The sequence below is a fragment of the Abramis brama genome (assembly GCF_963993115.1).
Source record: "Abramis brama genome assembly, chromosome: 24".
Taxonomy (NCBI): domain Eukaryota; kingdom Metazoa; phylum Chordata; class Actinopteri; order Cypriniformes; family Leuciscidae; genus Abramis; species Abramis brama.
Window position 1 is genome coordinate 24,646,574 of NC_139986.1, and position 22,487 is coordinate 24,669,060.

The 22,487-nt window shown below is 36.4% G+C and overlaps 1 protein-coding gene across 6 annotated transcripts in view; it reads left to right on the forward strand.

The window, feature by feature from the left end:
• Positions 1 to 6,703: 6,703 nt before the first annotated feature.
• st18 (ST18 C2H2C-type zinc finger transcription factor) overlaps positions 6,704 to 22,487 on the forward strand; it is a 63,163-nt gene continuing 47,379 nt past the window's right edge. Inside the window, exons 1-4 of one of the 6 annotated variants that reach the window (XM_084102208.1) lie at positions 6,704 to 6,787; positions 17,877 to 17,913; positions 18,087 to 18,213; positions 20,659 to 20,767. In XM_084102208.1, coding sequence (XP_083958334.1) covers positions 20,701 to 20,767 — 67 coding nt within the window. In that variant the 5' untranslated portion in view covers positions 6,704 to 6,787; positions 17,877 to 17,913; positions 18,087 to 18,213; positions 20,659 to 20,700. Of the gene's footprint in view, positions 6,788 to 8,797; positions 9,007 to 14,313; positions 14,928 to 17,876; positions 17,914 to 18,086; positions 18,214 to 18,360; positions 18,746 to 19,836; positions 19,924 to 20,658; positions 20,768 to 22,487 lie in introns of those variants that run through there. The other 5 variants (XM_084102209.1, XM_084102210.1, XM_084102207.1 and 2 more) reach the window with 5 other exon arrangements.

Sequence of the window (22,487 nt, forward strand, 5' to 3'; positions counted from 1 at the left end):
ATTAATTAAATCAGTGTTTTCAAAAAGTTTTGCTTGATTAGAGAAGTAAAAATGGAATATGTATTAATAAATTGCCAGTTTATCATTTTAGAAGTACAGCACCCAGGGCAAAAATGACAACATCCCATCAAACCAAAGGTAATTGTTAGAGTAAGTTATTTGAAATTCAGCCTTCTGCACACTATTGTGATATTGTAATAGAACATAATTGGATTTCTGTCTTTTAACATTGTCAGTTTAATTTTTTTTTATTTTTTATCCAATATATTTAGTGTTGGGTATATGAAAATAATAGGAAATATTCTGCATAATAGGGAAGATCCAGAAACGAGAAGAACTCAAACTTGGGACACCCATGTGAACACCACAGCTGTCGGAGCGCATGCATGAACCTCTATGCCAAGGCAAGTACATTGGTTAGGCCGATCCAGTGACATTTATGATTTATTAAGACTCGATGTGATGCATTGTCATCTAAACTGTAACTCTGCAACTACAGAAACACAGCACGCTTTTTGATTGAATTTTGAATGATTTGATATCAACGTCATACTGTTTACTCTAAATCTGAGCATAGTTGAGTCAGACCCATTTGTCACAGGACAGATCATAGTTTATGCAACATAAATAATACAGTCATAACTCAGTTTTGACTAAATGTAAATTTGCTGTGTTTTGACATTAAATGTATGGCGGTGAATTCAATGCACATATTTTTGCCATTATGTAACACCTTGCTGTTGGACAGCAATACTTAAGGAGAAATTTGCAATTGCGCGATGCATCTTTATAATTGTTTTGACAAAAGATGTTATGAAGTAACTGTACATAACATAAATAAAAAAATACAGATTTTACCCATAATGAAATTATTGGATGTGTAAAATGTCTCTAAATAACAGGTTGTTGTAGGGAAACCATAAAGAAAAGTTGTCTTAATTTTGTAATAACAGTAAAGTGTGTTAAATACATTAAATGGGGTCTGATTTGATTGACTTTAAAGGATTTAAGGTTATATTTAACGTCTGCATATATTAGTAATTAACTTAATATAAAAAATATTAGCATCATTCAATAAATGTCAGTTGGCAACTCTGCTGTCAAAGTAGAGGAGATGTTTGACTTCTGCGATCTTGTCCTGTTTAAAGCTTGATGCTTATAATAACGCCTTTTACAAAACTACATAAAACAGCTGTCAACTAATATCCCACCAATTGCTAGTCGATAATAGAGATGGAGCTTTTAGGGTTTTGAGTGGAAAATGATCTCTGCTTAGTATGTCAACACATCAAAATGAAGAAATTAAACAACATTTATTCTTTACATAAGAGATGAGACCTGGAAATAGCTATAATTCCATCAAATTTCCTTCTTTGTGTGTGAAAATTGAGCAACAGATTTTGGCTCTGTAATATACAGCCTCTCAAAAGACTCTTTTATTGCTGCGCACATTCAAACCGATCATTAAACAGACATGTTTCGTTCGCCTTGAGTGCCTCTACTCAAGATGGAGGATTGTACATACCCCGGTAAGAGATAAACGTTAAAGAGCAAATGTCATGGGATATTGAGAAAAGAACTGGTGTTTGTTTGATCATATGGTGTGTGATGTTCAGTTCATTGTGTATCAGAGCCATATAAACACCTTTTTTCATCTTTAAATGATGTTTCAGACTTGCCACGCAAGAGTGCGATTAATCCGTCCTTATACAGGAATTTATATCTAAATAAACTAAAACGCCTATAATTATCCTAAACCTAAAATACATTTTTTTTTTCTGTGCTAATAGCTCCATATTGCAAAAATAAATCATGAACCTGTTATCAAACAAGTTTCCTGAACACTCCCCACGTTGCCATTGGTTGATTTGCAGATAGTCCCACCCCCAGACTCCTGTCATTGGTTGATACAGTGTAACTATGTTTGCTAGACCCAAAGAGTAAACTGATAAAAATGGCTTATAGTTGTCTTTGCATAGTGACCTGGGATATACAACCAAGTATTCTGACATGGAAAATGACCCAGTTGACCTTTTATTGTAACACATAAAATAAATAAACATGACTGTTAATGGAAATGTTACCAGTATATTTGCAAAAAAATCATGAATAATTAGACAAAATTACTTTTGACACTTATAAATGCACTTGAGACTGTACTATATATATATATATATATATATATATATATATATATATATATGTATATATATATATATGTATATATATAGAATGTATCTATCTATTTATCTACCTATCTATATATATATATGTGTGTGTGAGTGAGTGTATACAGTATATATGTGTGTGTATATATATATATGTATATATATATATATACATATATATATATATATATATATATATGTATATATACATATATATATATATATATATATGTATATATATATATATATATATATATACACACACACACACACACACACACACACACACACACACACACACACACACACACACACACACATATATGTATATATACTGTATACACTCACTCACACACACACACACACACACCATGGTACTATGGTTCTTTATCACCCTATTTCATGTTGTTTTGACCAACTTGACTGTGTTCTTATAGTGTTTAAACTGTAGGCTACTACAAAAATACCATGGTATTATAACCCCCATAATTTTACAAAGCAGCATACTAACACCGTGGTACATTTTTAATCATACATATAATTGAAATATAATGAAGTTCAAAGTCATCGAGTGCGTTGTTATATGTTCACCGCAACAGGATGAACCACTGCTGGTCACAGAGACGCCACATGATTCTCACCTTTTGCATCTTGTGTGAACATGGCTTGTGTCCACATGATGACAGAAGGTGTAATGATATATCATTACAGCGTGCTCGTCAAACGCTGCAATATGTGCCACAAATATTTATACATTTGCAAGTTAAATGTTCTATTTCAAATGCAGCATTAATAGACTTTATATTAAGATACTTTTCAAGTCACATACAAAGATCATTGTGTGTGTTTGTGTGTGTATGTGTGTGCCAGCCAGATTGACAGACCGTAGGATACAGCGTGATATTCGGTGCCATGGAAGAGAATAGAATATGTATTCACACCACACCAGATGATTCAGTTGATCAAACTCTGGGATTTTGATTGGCAGCCAAAGAGAGTTTCATTTTAGTATAATCTTTATATTTATAGTAATTTGATTATATATATGTATGTGATGACCAAGAATATAATGTGTAAACATAGTGGAAATGGCAGATGTTTTTAGCCAAAAAAAAGTTGTAGTATATATATTTCCATACTAAAGAGGAAAAAAGAAATTAGAGTGATCTTTGCAAAAATATCTAATGTTTCATCTACCCTAATCTGTCCTGCTCTTTGACTAGTTACAGATAGCCAGTCCAAACCTTCCCAGCAGCTAAAGATATCTGGCGAGGGAAAATGGACGCTAGCATCCCGCATTTTTGCAGCCGCAGCGCCTGTGCAGAAGGAATGACACTGGCTTTGATGGACTCTATAGCTTTTTTGAGATGAGCCTCTTTATGCCGCTTGCAGTTCCATTATGGCTTTGTTGGAAAGCTTGTTTACCTGCTGATAACATACACTGGTGGATTGAGGAGCAGCGATCCAGAGCTTGCTGCCAGAGTCACTCAAGTCTCATTGTATGTCGGGAAGAGAAGAATGCCGTGTTTAGGCGAGGGGGGGCCGCACATGCTAAATGTGAAATCAAACTATAGGACCAATAAGAGATGTGCACAACTTTGCCAAGTTTTTATTTTTAGCCGCCGGGTTGCAGCGGAAGCTTACGAGCGCTGAGGTGGATGCGTACCTCCAGTCGCCCTCGTTTTACGCTCGTTTAATCTATACATGTCGACAGATTTTCAGGCTTTTCAATTCTCTAATTGAAAACGTGGAAAAATTGCAAATGTGATTAAAACGCATACTAGCAATCGTTGTTCTCGGTTGTGTTTTAATAAAAATTGCAGAGGCCGGGATGATTTCAAAGCACAGTCCTAAGTGACATGTTTTGTCCTCGCTAACGTGCAATGTATCACCCTTGGCAGGAAACTGAATTCTGTACTCGTGGACAAAATGCGCTCACAAGGATTTTTAAGGGCATAAAGGTGCTGCTATTTTGGATTATTATTATTTTTTTCTTTAAAAAAAATTAGCCCAAAAAGCATTGGAACGCCACCCGCAAACAATTTTATTTTTGTAATGTGATGCATTTAAAAATGTAGGACAAGACTTAATTTTATCCATTTGGAATGAACTGGACTGTGAAAATGTGGTTGGGGGAGGGGTTTAAAATAAGAGGCATTGGTGATATCCCTCGAAAAGGAAAGTCGTGTCTGAGCTGGTACATTTTGATGAAACATTATGAAGGCAAACTTTTTTTTTTTTTTCAGGACCAGGACTCGACTCATAATATAGCAAATGAGGTAATTTTGGGAACTTGGACAGAATGAGATCATGTGAATTTTATATGCACAAAATGACAAAGTCCTAACCACATTTTGCATTTACATTAAATAAGCACCCCAAAAAACATGAAACAGCACCCACAAACAATTTTAATTTTCTAATGTAACACATTAGGGGCTTTTATCTACCGAGAATGACCAGGAATGTGTGTTAATATAGTAAATAAGGTAATTTTGGGGACTTGGGACAAAATGTGCTCATGTGGATTTTCATATGCACAAGCACAAAGTCCTAACCACAATTTTGGATTACATTTTCCAAACAATGAACTCCAAAAAGTGTTTCAAGTCAACATAAAAGGCATTTGCAACACATATTACTTCCGTAAAATTACATTTTTTCAAGTAAAACGGATATAAATCGTTCACAATAAGAACATGAATGTTTATTAAGGAAGTAAAAAAGGTCCATTTTGGATTTTTTGTGTAATCTCTAAATCTTTGTAGTCACAGTTTTGGTTTATATTTTACCAAAATGTACCCAGAATTTTTGGGATTAGCAGATCTTTCCAGCGTGAAAGCACATTGTTCACTTAAAAGTGAGGCCAAAACACAGAATATATTTTAAATATATATTTTTTAAATGTATCTTTAATATGACAAACCCTTAAAAAGTGGTAAAGGCCCGACCTGTGGCTTTATCAGTCACATGAGAACAGTGGAGAAAGCAAACATGTTTTAGGGGTGTGTGTGTGTGTGAGTGCGAGAGAGAGTGTGAGTGTGGGGCTGTTGATGGCAGCTGCTAGTGCTTTGGATGTAGAAGCGGACAGATTGTGCGTTGTGTTGGTACAGCCAGTTCGCCACCTGGCACACTGTTTCTTGTTAGAACTTCTTGCTGTTTCTGTTCTGCTCAGAGAGACGCGGATGCAAGCGATGACAACTTTCGTCACACACCATGCTAAAACCGCCACCACAATTAAGGCCAAAGGGATTGTGTACAAAAAACGCATTTGCATTTCAACTTTCGCTGCAGAGACAAATTAATGGGCGATCATTTTGACATTAGATGCAATTACGCAACTAAATTGTCTTGTTAACTCTTTCCCCGCTATTGACGGAAATTTCCGTCATTTATGAGACATTGCTTCCTTGCCATTGATGGAAATTTCTGGATTTTTTTCACTGTTATATGGTTAGGGGCGCTATTACACATCTTCTGAATCTCCTGAGCAAAAGACATGTGAAGAAGAAGAAGCAGAAACAAGCGATATGTAAGCAGATGCATATGTAAAATAATGTGATCATGAACATTAAACAGCATATAAATCAAAACTGCCTAACGCTACCGAATGAAGTGTCGACCCAGGATGAGCTAGAGGACTGTGAAGCTTTAGGGGTTTGATGGACTCAATCTACTCCATCTGTGTTTTGATCATCGTTCTGAATCCCATCCAAATGAAGTCTTTGACAAAAGTGTGTATTTCTCAGCTTTTTGCTCAAAATGTTGCTTTTTTATGAAACTTACACACATTCAAGTGTTGATAAAAAAGCAGAGACTCTGTTCTTTCTTTTTATATATTGCATGTTCAGATATTCCTAGAACAAAATATTCTGGGGGCCATGAATATTTTGTGAAAATTATTAAAAACGCTGGAGGTGGCTGGCAACTTTTTTTTTTTTTTTAAACCTTGGCAGGGAAAGAGATAATTGTTAAAATATTTCTTTAAACCTATATCAGCTTAAAGAAAGTTGTTTCTAAGGCAGAGCAAGTGGTTACATTTCAATCAAACAATTAGATTTCCCCCAATTAATTTTTCACAGGAAGACCAGGAATGTGTGTTAATATAGTAAAGATGGTAATTTGGGGGATTTTGACTAAATGTGCTTTTTATATTAAGTTCTTACCACAATTTTGGATTACATTTTCTAAACAATGTACTCCAAAAAAAATTAAAAATAAATCCAAACATGCTGGACAGGAAGACCCACCAATTTGACTATAGAAAGTCTGTTAGTTTGTGATTTAACTAACTAGGAAGACTAAGGATTACTATCACACAGGGTTCTAGATTTGGACAGTTTTGAACTAGTTAAACTTCGGTGTATATCTCATCCCCCACCATTTTATGCTGTGGATGTGAATGAAATAAGGTGGCTTGTTGAGAAAAAAAGTAGGTTATTACTTTTCAAAGGGACTAAAATTATGATTTTCTTCCAGGCGGACGATAAAATGCTGAAGAAAATCACATATGCTTGTGCTGAAGAAGCTGTATATGTGGTCCAGAATATAATAAAGACATCTAGATCATCTAGCAAAGACCTGGCAACCATATGAGCATTGTGACAGCGACTTTTAAGGTACGTTTTCTTATTTCAGAAAATATAACCGTTTTCTTACCAGTAAGCTTGTTTGAGAGTGTCAAAATGAGTGTGATCTTCACAATTCTGGTCTTTGTGCAAATGATAATTGTTTAGACACCCCCCCCCCCCCACCTCAGACCAGCCCACCCTAACCCGGCCCCCGCATCCCGCGATGTGATTGACAGCCAGAGTGCTAATGCCTCTTTCCACTAACAGACCGACGCATCCTTCTTATTAGTTAGTCATTCCACACTATCACACCCAGAATCTCTATCTGTCATTTCACAATTTAGCTCCGCGATGCATATGCACAGCGCCCAGACCATCTCCTACATTTATACAACTGCAGAAATGATCACATGTATTCCTGTCTCCTCTCTCCCCCTTTCTTTTATTAGTATTACTTTATCCTGAGCATTATCTTGTCTTTTCCTGTGTGGTGTGTGACATGATGCTTTTGCATATAGAGGATGCTTTGGGATTTAAGCTTGAAGCTTGAGAAATATATTTGCATGCTATGGCCTGAATTCAGTTTATTTTTATTGTATACTGTGACTTTTGCTGAGAAAGTATGAATTGAAATAACTAATAATAACTTATAAGTACTGAGTATTAGTACAGTAGGCAAATATACAATTATGAGGCCTTAAGACAGTAGTTTTAGCATCATGTAACCATGAGTATTTTAGTAATACTATAAACTACCTTTCAAAAGTTTGGGATCATTTTAATATATTCATATATTTTAAAATGTAATTTTTTTCTTGCGATCAAAGCTGAATTTTCAGCATCATTACTCCAGTCTTCATTGTCACTTGATCCTGCAGAAATCATTTTAATATGCTGATTTGTGCTCAAACATTCCTTATTATTATCAATGTTGAAAACAGTTAATATTTTTGGGGAAACCATGATATAGTTTTTCAGGATTTTTATAGGAATAGAAAATTCAAAAGAACACAATTAAAAATTTTTTTTTAAACAAATCTGAAAGTCTTTACTGTCACTTTTGATCAATTTAATGCATCCTTGCTGAATAAAAAGAATAATTTCATTCTGACCTCAAACTTGAACAGTACTGTAATGGTGTTACTGAAATGCTAAAGATCATTTACGACCGCATGAACCCATGAATACTGTAAATAATTTTTGGTTACACTTTTTTTTTAAGGTGTCTGTGTTACAGTGTAATTATACATTATAAGTACTTAGTAATATTAAGTAACTACATGTACTTACTATAGGGTTAGGGTTTGGTTTAGGGTAAGTTGCATGTAATTATGCATAATTAAAGTTACATTTAAAGTTATTACTACAGTAACGACATGTAATGTGTAACAAGGACACTGTAAAATAGAGTTGCCTAATTTTTACTTGCATAATGGTCAAAAGTACTGGAATTGTTATAATAAACTAGTAGTGTTCGATATGCCTTAATATTTACCCAGCACTCTTTAAATGAATATAGGGTTAAATTTAATGTCAAGTCAAGTTTTTTTCTTAGCGTTTTATATGCTTCAGTGCATTGTATTGTGTCAAACAAGTCAAATCAAAACTTCAGCTTGATCTAAACTACAAACAAAGTTTATCTTTAATGTTTAACAAGGCGAATGTTGGGTTTAGTGAAGACATTTTTTTACGCCATGTTGTGATGATGAATGCTTGTGGCCTTGTTGAAATGAGCATCAATGCATCAAAGATCACAGTAAAGGTCAAATTAGCTTAATATTCGATGCGAGTTCAAAAAGTAAATTTCAACCTCTAAACTAAACTCTTTCAACAGACAACAGGCCCTCTATATCCCTTATAATCGAGCGGAAGCAGAAGCCGGAGAACGGCAGCTGGCGGAATCAAAAGCACAACTGTACAAGTTTGCAGCCGCTGTGGGGTGGGGGGGGGAACTAGTTGCAGAAGAAGACAAACTTCTGGAGAATGACAACGGCACAAAAGTTGTTCTGTTGGGCGTGAGTGGTGTGGTGTCGCCCGGTGCCAGTGCGGCTGTTATCAGGGCACTGATGGTAGGCAGGCACACGGCCCCCTCTGTTCCCCTGCCTGATTTGAATGGACAGCGTTTTCCATTGTGTTCTCCATCAAAACAGAGGACAAAGTTAGTCAGCAAGTTACATAGCTTCCCTGCATTCAGATTCCTTAAGCCTCTTTTGTATGACGCTCGACAATGCGTTTCACTGCCACCGGACCTGCCCGGGCTGCCGGAGGTACGTAAGCCGCCGTGTTTTTACTCTTCGCAGACGCTAATAACTTGATCATTAGCCACGTGAGAGCGTGTTAGTACGAGCTCGGGAAGGCTCACTCACCCAGGGTGAATAATTGATACGCCTTTTATCTGATCTCTCTGACTAGAAGTGCTTCCTTACGAATTCCTGGCACTTTGGTAAAAATTACCTGAAGGCAAACGGTACAGATTTATACAAGTTATTTACAACAGGAGCCCAGCCGCTGCTCTGGAAACTAGGCTGCAGATCAAAGGATTGTTTTGATGTCTGCTTAGCATATTTGTTTAACCTAGCCAGTGATTCTGCAAAGTGCACAAGCTTTTTGGTGATATGCAGAGTACCCTTTATCCCTCTTTCTCTTGTGTTAGCTCCGGATTTAAGTACTTTCTGTATTTAGGAGACAACTGGATTTGCCAGCTTTTGAAATTTAGTTGCCCACTGCTTGCAGTCTTGGCACTCCGAAATAGATAACTAGGTATGTAGCAGAGCTAATCCTGATCGGCCTTGTAATAGTATTTGTGGACTACACGGCACCCAATTAGGGCATAATGTGTTATTTTTGTTTCTGCTAAGTTGGATTAAATATGAAAATGTGGTTGTTTTTCCCCCTCTCTTGGAGAATGTTTACTTTTTAATTTGCATATTTATTTTTCCCGCTCCCCCCTTCCGTCCTCGTTTTTCGTTTGCGGCCAAATTCTGGCAAGCTGCGTTCGGCTAGCAGTTAGCCGAGTGTCAATCGAGATGGCGTAAGTGGGAAAGCACTCTATGACAGATAGCCATGGCGAAAAGAAGAAAAAAAAACAAAAAAACTACGCACGCACAATCGCGTATAATTCTCCGTTGCTCTAGGTTGGCGAGATGAGCGTAGGTTTAGTGGAAGCAGAAAGAGAAAAGGGGTAGATGGCTCACAAGAGGGATAAACCTGGAGAGTCATGCTGCAAATGTGTTTTACAGAAACACAATGAAAAGAGGGGACAAAGCCATTGTGCCAAACTCCTTTGGAAAATGGCAAAGCAGCTCTCCAAGGTCCAGGACCATGGAGAAGCCGGATGAGCCTTCGGAAGCGGCAGAGGAGGAGAGTCTTTCCAACTGCACCTGCCCAAGAAAGGCAAGGAGTGACCGGCGTTGCCCACCTTTTCCCACGTTTCCTCTGCGTCCGTGACCGTGACATGCTTTTTGGATGCGCTCGGAGTCCTGCCTCCCCTGGTAAACACACAAACAGCATTGTTAGTGGCGAGAATTCCTTTTGAAAGAAAGTGTTTCCCTAATGATAGGGCCCTGCCAAAAAAAAAAACGAGAGAGGCAGAGAGAGAGAGAGAGAGACAAAGGCAGAAAAAAAATGGGAAAGCACAAAAACAGTCACAGGTGCTTGGGAAAAGAGAAAACATAGTGAATGGTCACTGAAGTCCCCCAGGAGGCCTTTCAGCGGAAGCCAGTGCGGTGGGTGGACTTTGTGACAAGGACGTTTGTGGCGAGCCAGGTGGAGCAGTTTACCGCGCGCGCTTCTGTAAGCCGCATTCACATGTTAATGCAGCTGCGATGTAACTTTTATTTGTCTCAGCCTGGTGCCGAGAGCAATAATTATAGAGCACTTTTGCCAGCGTTAAGACCGACAACAGAGGATCAAGCGAATCTATCATTCCCAAATGGATGAATATGGATGTTATGAATATAAGAGTGTGCTTGCTGTTGATGATATATTTTAGAGCTGTTTATGAGGAAACATTTATTCAGACAGCACCGCTGTTTACCTCTTTGCCTTCGTCTGAGTAGTATTGTATTGACGTCGACTAACGGCGTGTTAACGTTGGCAAGTGTCAATAGTTTATCATTTGCTAAAGCTAACAATGAGTGTGTGCGTGTTTACTGATCACATCAGTGAATAAACCTTGCCACTACACATGGAAAAATGTGTGTAGTTGTGATGCATGAGTAATCTTTTACTTGTAAGTCATTAAAAAAAAAAAAAACGTATTGTACATGCCAGTGATTTATTTGTTGGATGCATTTAGTTTTAATCTTGAACAAATCTTGGATCTTTGGATGAGGCTTAGCTTCTCTCTGTTGAAGCCCTAAAAATAACCTTTAATATTAAAAGTGACTGAGAGTTGGAATAGAACTAAACATCAACATTTTTTAATGAACAATACCAGGTATTTTTGTCTGTGTCTGATAGCTAAAATACAGAAACAATTTTTTTGGTTTATTTCTGCTTTTTGTCACACATCACCTCTTTGTTTCAGGCTATACACACTTTAAAAGGAACATGTTTCTCACCTCTGAATGAATCAAAATGTTGAGTAGATTATGCAAATAATAAGTAACTTAGATTTTTATCAATGCTATCATGTTTTTGTTTTGTTTACCTTATAGATGGATAGATAGATAGATGGACGGATGGATGGATGGATGGATGGATGGATGGATGGATGGATGGATGGATGGATGGATAGATAGATAGATAGATAGATAGATAGATAGATAGATAGATAGATAGATAGATAGATAGATAGATAGATAGATAGATAGATAGATAGATAGATGGATGGATGGATGGATGGACGGACGGACGGATGGATAGATAGATAGATAGATATTTCATCTCTATTGTCTATTGTTTTTGTTTTGTTTACATTATTGCGGTAATAGAACGACGGATGGACGGATGGATAGGTAGATAGATTACATTTCAGTCGATAATGTTTGTTTTGTTTACCTTATTGCAGTAGTACCTAGTAGCATAGATAGAACGACTGATGGATGGATGGATGGATGGATGGATGGATGGATGGATAGGTAGAAATACAGACAGACAGATATATATATATATATATAGATAGATAGATTACATTTCAGTCTATTATGTTTTTGTTTTGTTATGTTTTTGTTCTTATTGCAGTAGAGTTGCATAGATAGAACGACAGACGGATAGAAAGAAAGAAAGAAAGAAAGAAAGAAAGAAAGAAAGAAAGAAAGAAAGAAAGAAAGAAAGAAAGAAAAAGAAAGGACAATAACTTATTTCAAATGAAAGTTCCATTAAGGGCTACTGGTGTTTCTGAGGAGAAGTTCAGAAAGATGACTTAAGAAGGAAGTCCTGAATATCATCCATGCCTTTAATTTTTCTCCTTTGCACTTTGTCATCAAACTTTCTTTGCCTCTGCTTCCGTTCGGAAGTGGCTGGATCCACCGCAGCATATGTCCCTCCTATCACCTGTTTTGTACGTTTCTCAGAGGTCTTTCTCGTGGCTCTGGGGAGGCCTGATTCAATGCCCGGCTATCTGCTCTGCATAAATAGCAACAAAGCCATTGTCATCTGCACCTTTTGGATTGCCTTTCCGAGCCTATTGAAACTGGCTGTCCCCTGAGACAATGCTCCAGTCATTGCCATCACCCTGCATTACCAATTGTTCTGTGCTTTCAGGAGAGTTGCCTGGCTAAATCCAGGAATGGATGGCGAAAAGTGAACTGAGACCAGACAAACCTTGTTCTGTCAGGAAAAGATAATTCCTGAGAATTTAATAAACTGGAGCATAGATGGACTTTATTTTTTTTTAAGTTCATATATACTATCAAATATATTGCATTTAAAACATTTTTATACAAAAATGTGTGTGTATAGCACAGTAATAGTATATATTGGGTAGGATTAAGGGATGTAGAATATGGTCATCCAAAATGAGGCATTAATATGTGCTTTATAAGTACTAATAAACAGCCTAAATTCTAGTAACATGCATGCTAATAAGCAGCTAACATGCACATAATACAAAATAAGTTTGCCTAGTGTTTTTTTGCATTAGTTTTATGTTTTACACAATTGTTAATTTTACTATTCATATGACATTTTAAAGATGAAGTATGACATTTCTGTGCCACTAGCATTGGCTAACAAAATTGCACAAATAATGATTGTTTCTAAACAGATTAACCCAGACACTCGTCCCATCTGCCATTGGTTGGTGAAAAAAAGATAGCCCCGCCCCAAAGTCACAGAGACATCATTGCTGTGTTGGGATACTCTAACAATGTTGCTTTTTGAGGAAACTTCACCTATGAATTACTAAATTTGTAGCTATAATAGAAGAAAATATTTTAGCATCTAAGAAAAATTACACATATTACCTTTTAATAATTTGCATGTTGTTTAGCCTTTGCATTTTGTCGTAATATCACGTCCAATTTCAAATGTGGTTTGTGAAACAAAACCAGTTGAGAACCACTCATCTCAAAATGGCACCCTCTCTATCCTAATGATTATTTGTATATATTAGGCTTCTTTTCAGCTTGTTTTACTTGTCGACTATACCATATTGTTGTGATATGCTCTTCAAAGCGTGCACAATCCAGTTTGCCAACTCAAAAGTTACTTTCCCGGCATCCTTTAGAATAGAATATTTGCAAAACTGGAAAAAAGTGATGCCCTATAGTGTTTCTCCAGTTTTAAGCCTGTTTGGGAGATGCGATTGAGCTATCCAGCAGTGTGAAATCGTATCCGGTCCTGGTTCTGTAATCATTCTCTTAGACTCTTGTTAAATGGTTTACTTGCCACTTTTGGCGGCATTTGCTGAAGATAGCAAAGGCATAAAGACTGGCCGTGATCGGATTAACCATGCAACAGCATGATGTAACTCTTTGTTTGTGTGGTATGTGTTCTATGTATGTCACATACGCACTAAACTCACGATTTATGCTGCTTGTGACCAGTGTGCGAAAAGCCAGAGAGTTGCTTATAGTAGATACAATGTTTTCATGGGTCTCTGTGCTCGGGATTACTGATTTCTCCCAATATGACCAGTCATTGTAAAAGAGAAAGTTGATTAATAATGCATTTAAAATGCATGTTGATGTCTTTTTTTTTTTTTCATTCTGAATTTCAGATTTTGTTACACAATCCACAACCTTTCGAGCATGATTTTGCTCAAAGTGGGCTGTCCGGCACACATTAACCAGTGTTATTTTAGTATTTTTATATATTGTTATAGTTATATTATATATGTTATATATATATATATATATATATATATATATATATATATATATATATATATATATATATATATATATTATTTTAGTATTTTTATATATGTTATATATATATATATATATATATATATATATATATATATATATATATATATATATATATATATATTATATGCTTTTTTTATGTTTATTAAATTTATGTACTTTTGTCACTTTTCGTTTTTTTTTTTTTTTTTAGTTTTTAATTTCTAGCTTGTAATTTTAGCACTTCAACTTATTTGCCATTAAGGCAGCATTTCTACAACATATAATATTTATATTTTATTTTACTTTTTTTTTTTTTTTTTTTTTTAATCAACAAAAATGTTTTTAATAGTTTAATTTTTAGTTTCAGTTACCGATAATAACCCTGACATGAACCACACATTCCCTCCTGTAATGCTCAGCATTCGGCATAGAAACTTTCCAGTTGAAGGCTGCGCGCTTGCAATGCTTATCTGTGCAAGATGTTTCAGTTTACATTTCGTGTTGTTGTGGGTTGACAGCTGTGACCATAGCAAGCCCTATTTCGCCTCTGTGTTCGAAAGAAGAAGAAATGTCTGCATTTTACTGGAGGTTTAGATGCTTGTTTATCACTTTTAAATACCATCATCTTTGCCGAAATCCCCTCTCAAAAGAACCTTTCACTTGCTGGAATAAATTCAAATTAAAATTTAAATCCCTCTTTGCATTCCTTCAGCCTCTTTTAAAATAGCTGGCTCCTTTTAGAAAGCTGTTTATGTAGTGATCTCTTCATAATCCAGTTTGTTTCTCAACAGCAAAAAAAAAAAAAAAAAAAAAAAAGAAACACTGAAATCGTATTATCAGTGTCTTGGAGAGATGATGCGAGAAGTCAGAGAGACTCCGTATCTGGGGTGGGGGTGAGTTTTCAAAGTACTAAATCTGAGAAACGTCGCAAATGCTCTTTGATGGAGTACTTTGATGGAACACGTGCATTTGACTTGCAAATGCTAATAGTACATTGTATTGCCTGAACTCTGATGCATCTGATGCTTTTGTTGCGTTACCGCAAAAGCGTGACAAAGCCGAGCCTAACCAAATAGGTGAAATATATACCTGTACTTTGGCTTGGGATCTGAACTTGTGCCATTATGATTCAAACATCTCCAGTCACCTCGGCGTTCATCTTTTCAGCCTAGTTCTCCTGTATTAGGCTCCATTCTGTTTGGAAATACTGTCGAAGCGCATTTCAAACAAACAAATCAACACTGTCAGGAGACCGACCTGTTTTTCCCCTGCTCTCTTCAGATGTATTCAGTTGGCTATTGAAAGGACAAATAACATGGAAGACCTTATTAAGGTTTTCTTTGAGCACGCTAGATTGGATTTATTGTTAGCGAACAAATTATAATTGTATCTCCTGAAAAGTTAGCAAAGATCTAAACAAAGGGAAATCAATGGCACAGGCCGATTAATCACACCAAGCGGGCTACTTGTGCCGAAGAAACTTACCTCATAATCAATGTCTTTGTTTTGCTCAAAGGGCATTTGCATGCTGATTCAGTGTGCCATATTGGATGCAATCAAAACATTGTCATCCACATTAATAAGAGGGTTATTTGGACTCTCAAGTATGCCACTGAATAGCGCGGGCTCAACACGCCATTGTAGCGCTCCAGTATTAAAGACCAATCTCGACGTGATAGAAAGACACAGTTTGTTAGAAGAGTTTTTAATATCACGGATATATTGCGCATGTAAAATGCTGTACAATATGTCTAAGACAGATTAACCTCTGCTATTGCAAAGTTGAGGAATCAGTAAATCCCACAGTAAAGAAAATCTTATCCCATCCCACACAGTCAACATCAAAGTATACTCATTTACATTCGGTAATCCTTGACGTCCACTGTGCTCGCTTCCTCTTGTGTTTTTATTTATTGTTTTTAAAGAGGTGCGGAAGGTTGCTATATATGGGAAATTGTATTGTTAGATCATGCATATTGATATAGATCACGTGATAACATTTGCAGAAACTTACCTTTTTCTACTCTGTCTGGCTCTATTCCAAATCCTAGTGAGCTGACTACCTAGACGGGAGCTAAATAATGCTGCCTTCTTAAACATCTCGTTTTAGTTCAGGGAGAAGGCAATTCCATAATGCATTGCAACAAACTCAGTGAAAAAATTAACCCAAGATGGTGGACAAGGTGAGAGAAATATGAATTATACGGTGTATAAAGTGAAAATGTGCAGATGTTGAGTAGAAAGTTGGGTAACACATTACTTGAAGCCTTTAAGTTATTTTTTTTGTAATGCATTAATTATGCCTCACAATGCACCTTATAATGCGTTATATGATCTAATGAACAATTGTAATCACATACTTATCTATTCATTTTCACCTTTAGAAAGTATAATCCATTAAAAGACTTGACAAACAACCAAATTTCAGATCTGAAATAACAAGAATCTGCAAATATTATAACGCATTTTAACTTTGTAATGTATATCTTTTCATAAATAATTGCCAATAGCCAAAGTACATTATGAATTTCCCAATGGGGAAATTTGGTGTGGTCTACATTTCTATATCACTTGTTACTCATACAAAACGGCTATAAACACAATTGGGTATCACTTTATTTCGATGGTCCACTTTAGAGATTCTACTAACTATAAGTAACTTTGCAACTATGTAACTAGCAGTCATTAGAGTTTTAGCTGCTTAATATCTGATAACACTTGATTTTGATGCTCCCCAAAAGAAATCTGACTTTGCAACAACATGTCAACTTATTCCTAAACTTTAACACCGAACCCTAAATTAACAGTCTACTAAAAGTCTGTTACAGTCTACTAATACTCTAATAAGAGTTAGTTAACATGTAGTTGCAAAGTTACTTATACTGTAGTTAGTAGAATGTCTAAAATGGACCATCAAAATAAAGTGTAACCCACAAGACAAACACAGAATGCATACACATAAAAAAATCCTTATTTAACAATTTAATCAATGCAGGCACAAATGATTTTTTCAACCCATTCAATTTACACCGTGGGATTCTATATCATCTTCCACAGTTCATAACATTTTTACATGAGACGGGTCAAGCTAAATTCTTTGTTCATAGAGAGACTGGATACTATAATATAATCTTTCTGACCTATTAGTTTCATATCAGTTTGTATTATAAATGTTATCTTTAGGTTTCACAGAGAGGTTTCTGTTGATTTGAGTGTCAGGCTGTATTATGAATGAATGAGGCATTTATATAGCGCTTTCATATGTACTACTGTACACACAAAACGCTTTACAATCCAGTCAGGGGATCTCTCAACCACCACCAGTGTGCAGCGTCCACTTGGATGATGCGACGGCAGCCACAGTACAACGGTGCCAGTGCGCTCACACACACCAGCTATAGGTGGAGAGGAGAGAGCGTTAGCAGCATGCTAACATCACATGTCAGTGTTGGAATCAGTTCATGCAATCAGTTCAATGCAATCCACACGGGGAGCGTTATTTGAGTGGTGCACGTAATTTTTACAGTATAATCTTGCAAATCAAACCCTTATGAGGTTCTATTTCTGTTGGGATGCATCCCACTAGGCTTTTGTATCAGAGCTATACTGATCACGATCCTGAATTATGATCAAGTTAGTATCTCTATGACTACTCAATGGATTAGTTTATCCAAAAATGAACATTTTTAGTTCATGGCTTTATTACAAGTGTTCTTAAGCCTCACTGATAGTTTTGTGTGAGAAACGGACTGAAGTTGATGTTGCTATTTACTGATAATCTTTCCTTCCAATAACAAATATATATATGTTATTGATAAAAAAATATATTTTGTGTTCCACAGAAGACAGTAAGTCATCCATGTTTGGAACAACATGAGGGTGAGTAAATAATGACCATTTTAATTTTTGGGTGAACTATTCCTTGATTTTTCAGTGATATTGGTTATTTTGGGCAGATGTGTGACACAATGGAGTGTTCCTGCATTGCATCTAGACTGAATTTGGATTTCTGTTACCCAAATATGAGTGCACATCTGCTATTCTGCCCACAGGTCCATGGAGGCACCTAGTTAGGAAGGCATAGATAATCACTTCAGGCGATGCTGGAGACCACCTTGTTAACCAGCTCCACAGCAACACACCGCATACATCCCTGGAGGACTTTAGGTTGTTGCACTTGTGAGTCCTATAGTTTCAAAACCTTATAGATTTCAAGAAGCGAACCTCGAATCCAAAACGCAGGAGTCAGTGTCACTGACATTTTCATACAAATCCAATGATCTACAAATTATTTTAATCTGATCAAGCTGTTCTCCAGGTATTGGTTGGCATCCTATAATTAGCATTTGCTCAGGACGCTCTTGCTTTGATTGAGAAAGCAGGCATGGACAGGTGAGTCTCTCTCACAGGTGTTTTTAAACCATTTGACACACTATCAGTGGACACAGATGGACTCCATTCCACTTATTATGCGCCTTGTTAAGACAATTTGCTGCACCTGAGCAAAGCAGAGTTTGTCATGACAATGGCGCTGTGTGTGTGATACATTTCTTTTTAGGCCTTTATAGTTCACCCGAAATGAAAATGGTCTCATTTACTCTCTCTCGTGTTGTTTCAACTTTATTTCTTGTGTAGAACTCAAAAGGACAAATTTGGAAGAATGTTCATGCTGCTCATGCAATCAAAATGGATGGGGGCTGGAGCTGTCGAGGTACCAAAATGAGAAAAAAAGCATCATAAAATTAGTAAATTAGTCCATAAAACCTGGGCTGTAGATCAGGGGTTTTCAAACCAGGGTCCAGGGACCCTCAGGGGGCAACAAGATTGTTTTGAGGTATTTTTTAGGGCTTTAAAACCGCATTTTGTGACAAATGCTATACAAATATTACATTAACATTTTTATTAAAAATGTTTTTCTTCAGGTTTATACATCGAACATTATATAATAGTGGCTAGAAAATATATACACTTACACTAACGTTTAAAAGTTTGGGGTTGATTTTTTTGTAAAGTTTTGGCCTCTGCTGCATTTATTTGATAAAAAATTCAGTAAAAACTGTAATATTGTGAAATATTATTACAATTTAAAATGAATATATTTTAAAATGTAATTTATTTCTGTGATGCAAAGCTTCTGATTATTATCAATTCTGTAAACAGTCGTGCTGCTTTTTTTGTGTGAAAACCGTGATAATTCTTTTCAGAATTCTTTAATAAAAAGAAAGCATGTATTTCAAAATTATAATTATAAAATTATAAATCTCTTTACTGTAACTTTTGATCAATTTAATGCATCCTTGCTAAATAAAAGTAAAAAATAAATCTTACTAAAATTCAAAGTCAATATTTTCTAGATAATATTTTAATAATTATTTTGGCTTCAGTACAGTACCTCTATAATAGCCTTTTTTATCATGTCTTCATAATATCAAGCTTTTTCTCACGCAATAAGCCTAGCTGTCCCAAAAAATCTCAGATCTATGTTTCAAATCTTTAAAAATGTAAAAATATATTCGCTGAAAATCTAAAAATCGCTCAACTGTAGTGCTCTTACATTTGTGCATCAATGCAGGTTTGGCATAAATGATGACATCGGTTCTCACAAGTCTTGTAGTTATCACAGAACGTTAATTATGAATATGCTGAAGCATCAATTAAATTTGTCAACTATAGTGGATGTAAAAAGTAAGTGAAGATTTTCACTGATTCTCACACCCAAGCTATTGTATGACTTACAGTGTTGTGAAATACAGTGCACGCGTCATAAATACTACGTTTATGGTGCAATTTTGTTCTTTTTAGAGTCCTTTTGACAGCCCTTGGCCACTATATGCTTCCGCTGTATGGAACAGAGAAGTGCGAATCTCCTTTTGTGTTCCACACAAGAAAGTAAGTCATACTGTTTTTGAACAACATGAGGGTGAGTAAACAACATAATTCTCAGTTTTCATGAACTAATTAGGTGCTAATAGGCCAACGAAATATGTCGGATATTTTTTGAGCTCACTGGATTAGAGCGCTGTAATTGAGCTCTCAAAATGTTAGGAACAATCTTCCGAATACTGCAGTAAATGTGTCACAGTAAGCATTTCTATCAAAAGTATAGAGTTATTCGACATAGCGCGTGTAGGATTGACTAAGGTACATAAACAACAGGTTCCAGATGCATTTAACTTTGCTTACATAATTGGCGGACTAATGCAAAAAGCTTTTAGACATTATGTGTGACCCAGTGTGATACTTTTATAAACGCAATCAAACATTTTCTCCAAACATGCAGTGTACTTTAAAAACGCAGACCTTTGTGTGACATGTCATTTCATTTCGCCCACTTTAGCTCTAATTTTCCCTCTAATATACACCTATTGTGGCATGTTTTTTTTATGAAACCCCAAATCAAACACCCAGAATGCACTTTTATTCACTTCCTGATGCTCTGGACCGCATGCCCTCGATGGAAGAGTATGTGCACCATTAAATATTGTACTTTCAACAACAGAATATTCAAGTGCAAGGATTTTCTTTGTTTCATGTCCACTGATGTTTTGATTCATCAAGACTGTTGTAACAAAGCTGATCCCTTTTAAAACTTATTTATGTGTCATGTTCTTTTTCTTTCGCCAGCTGTCTCGGCACATTACGAGAGATCAGCGACGTCTTGACCGAATGCACTGGAAATCAGATTGCCCGGTCTTTGGATCTTCGAGATCACCCGAGACAGGTTTTCCATTAAGTAAGACGCTTGTAGCGACAACTCTTCACTTGTGTTGCGGGAGATTACGGAAGAAAGAAACATGTAGTTTAATGTTGTAAGTGCGTCCGACGGCCACGCAATCTGTCCCCTCACACATATAGAAGTGACAAACCTCCCCGAAAGCAGTTGCGGAATTAGACTTTCAAATGAAATCTACAACAAGATCAACCGCCAAACCTTTTGTAATGACTTGCCCTTCTGTCTCTGTTCCTCAAAATTCACGCTCGGCTGATGAAAAACTCGCCGGACATTGTGCTTGCGCCTTATCCTCTTGAGAGAAGAACAAAACAGATATGAGCTTTCTCTGAACCCGAGGAAGGAGGGGGTTGAAAGGGGTCTTGGCAAGAATATACGCGCGCACGCACACATGCGGAGACACGTCAGATGGGAGCATCTTGTGGGCCCCTCACTCATTTTGAGGACTTGGCCATGGGCGTCCCCCCTCAAACCCTCTCCTCGCCCTCCAGAAGTGTGGCGCTCTTTGTCATTGTAATCCGGACTCTATTTGTTAAAGGCTCACTCGCTGTTTGCTCTCGCCGATGGGTGTACATTTGCACGCGTGTGTATTTACAAAAGTCAGCGGGCTGAAGGAGTGCCGTGACATCATTGCCGCTGGGTTTTTTATTGTCACACCCTGTATATGCGGTGTCCTCCAGACGGCCCCCCTTACCCAACCTTTCTCAAAAGTGATAGTCTACAGGGAGAAATTACACCTCATCACTCCAGTAATTACTAGTCCTGCTTCTCTAAGTCACCAAACAGCGTCAAACCCATGGGCCGGGTCACTCTACAAAACGAGTGACAGTTGTGTCTCTGTATGATATAGCCCATTTTAGGATAGCTGATGCCTTTTGGGTAAAGCTTTAAAATGCATTAAATGTATCAGTCAAAATCAAGTAACTTTTAATGTATAATGTACATGCATATAATGTATTATTTAAACAATTGATTATTAGTGCTGTCAGATCGATTAATCGTGATTAATCGCGTCTAATATAAAAGTTTGTGTTTCTATAATATATATACTGTATGTACATATATGTGTGTGTGTGCGTGCGTTTATATATTTAAACATATATGCGCACACACACACACACATACATATATTATATAAACACAAACTTTTGTTAGATACGATTAATCGCAATTAATCGATTTGATAGCACTATTGATTATAAAATATATTTTAACATTTTAACTTTTGTTGTTATATTTGTCAGAAGGGAACAATTCGTTTCATATGCACCAGAGAAACATGATCTTTAGAATTTTGGGTTTGAACTTCTGATTTTGCGGTAGCTGTGTATATTTCTATGGCATCACTGTTTAAGAGTAATTAGCTGGAGTAATTAGTGGATTTACAGTTATCTTGAGAATTGTAATATTTGAAGTGGATGTCATAACAGATGTTAGTTGACCGAGAAGGTTTTAAAACAAGCGGTTCTTTCATAAATCCGTAAGATCTTACCTTCATGCTGTGAAAATACAAACCGTAAGACAGAACACAACGAGCGCAGCGCTGAAAAGGGGTGGTGCTACGTAAGGTCTATATAGGATTATAATAAATTTGATCATTGAAAAGTTTGAGAAATATCAGCATTAAATGTCTTTTAAGGTCAAATTCAATGGTAAAACTGCCTTTATCTCTTTAAAAGTATAATTATGTACAATGCAACTTATTAACACATCATTAATAAGA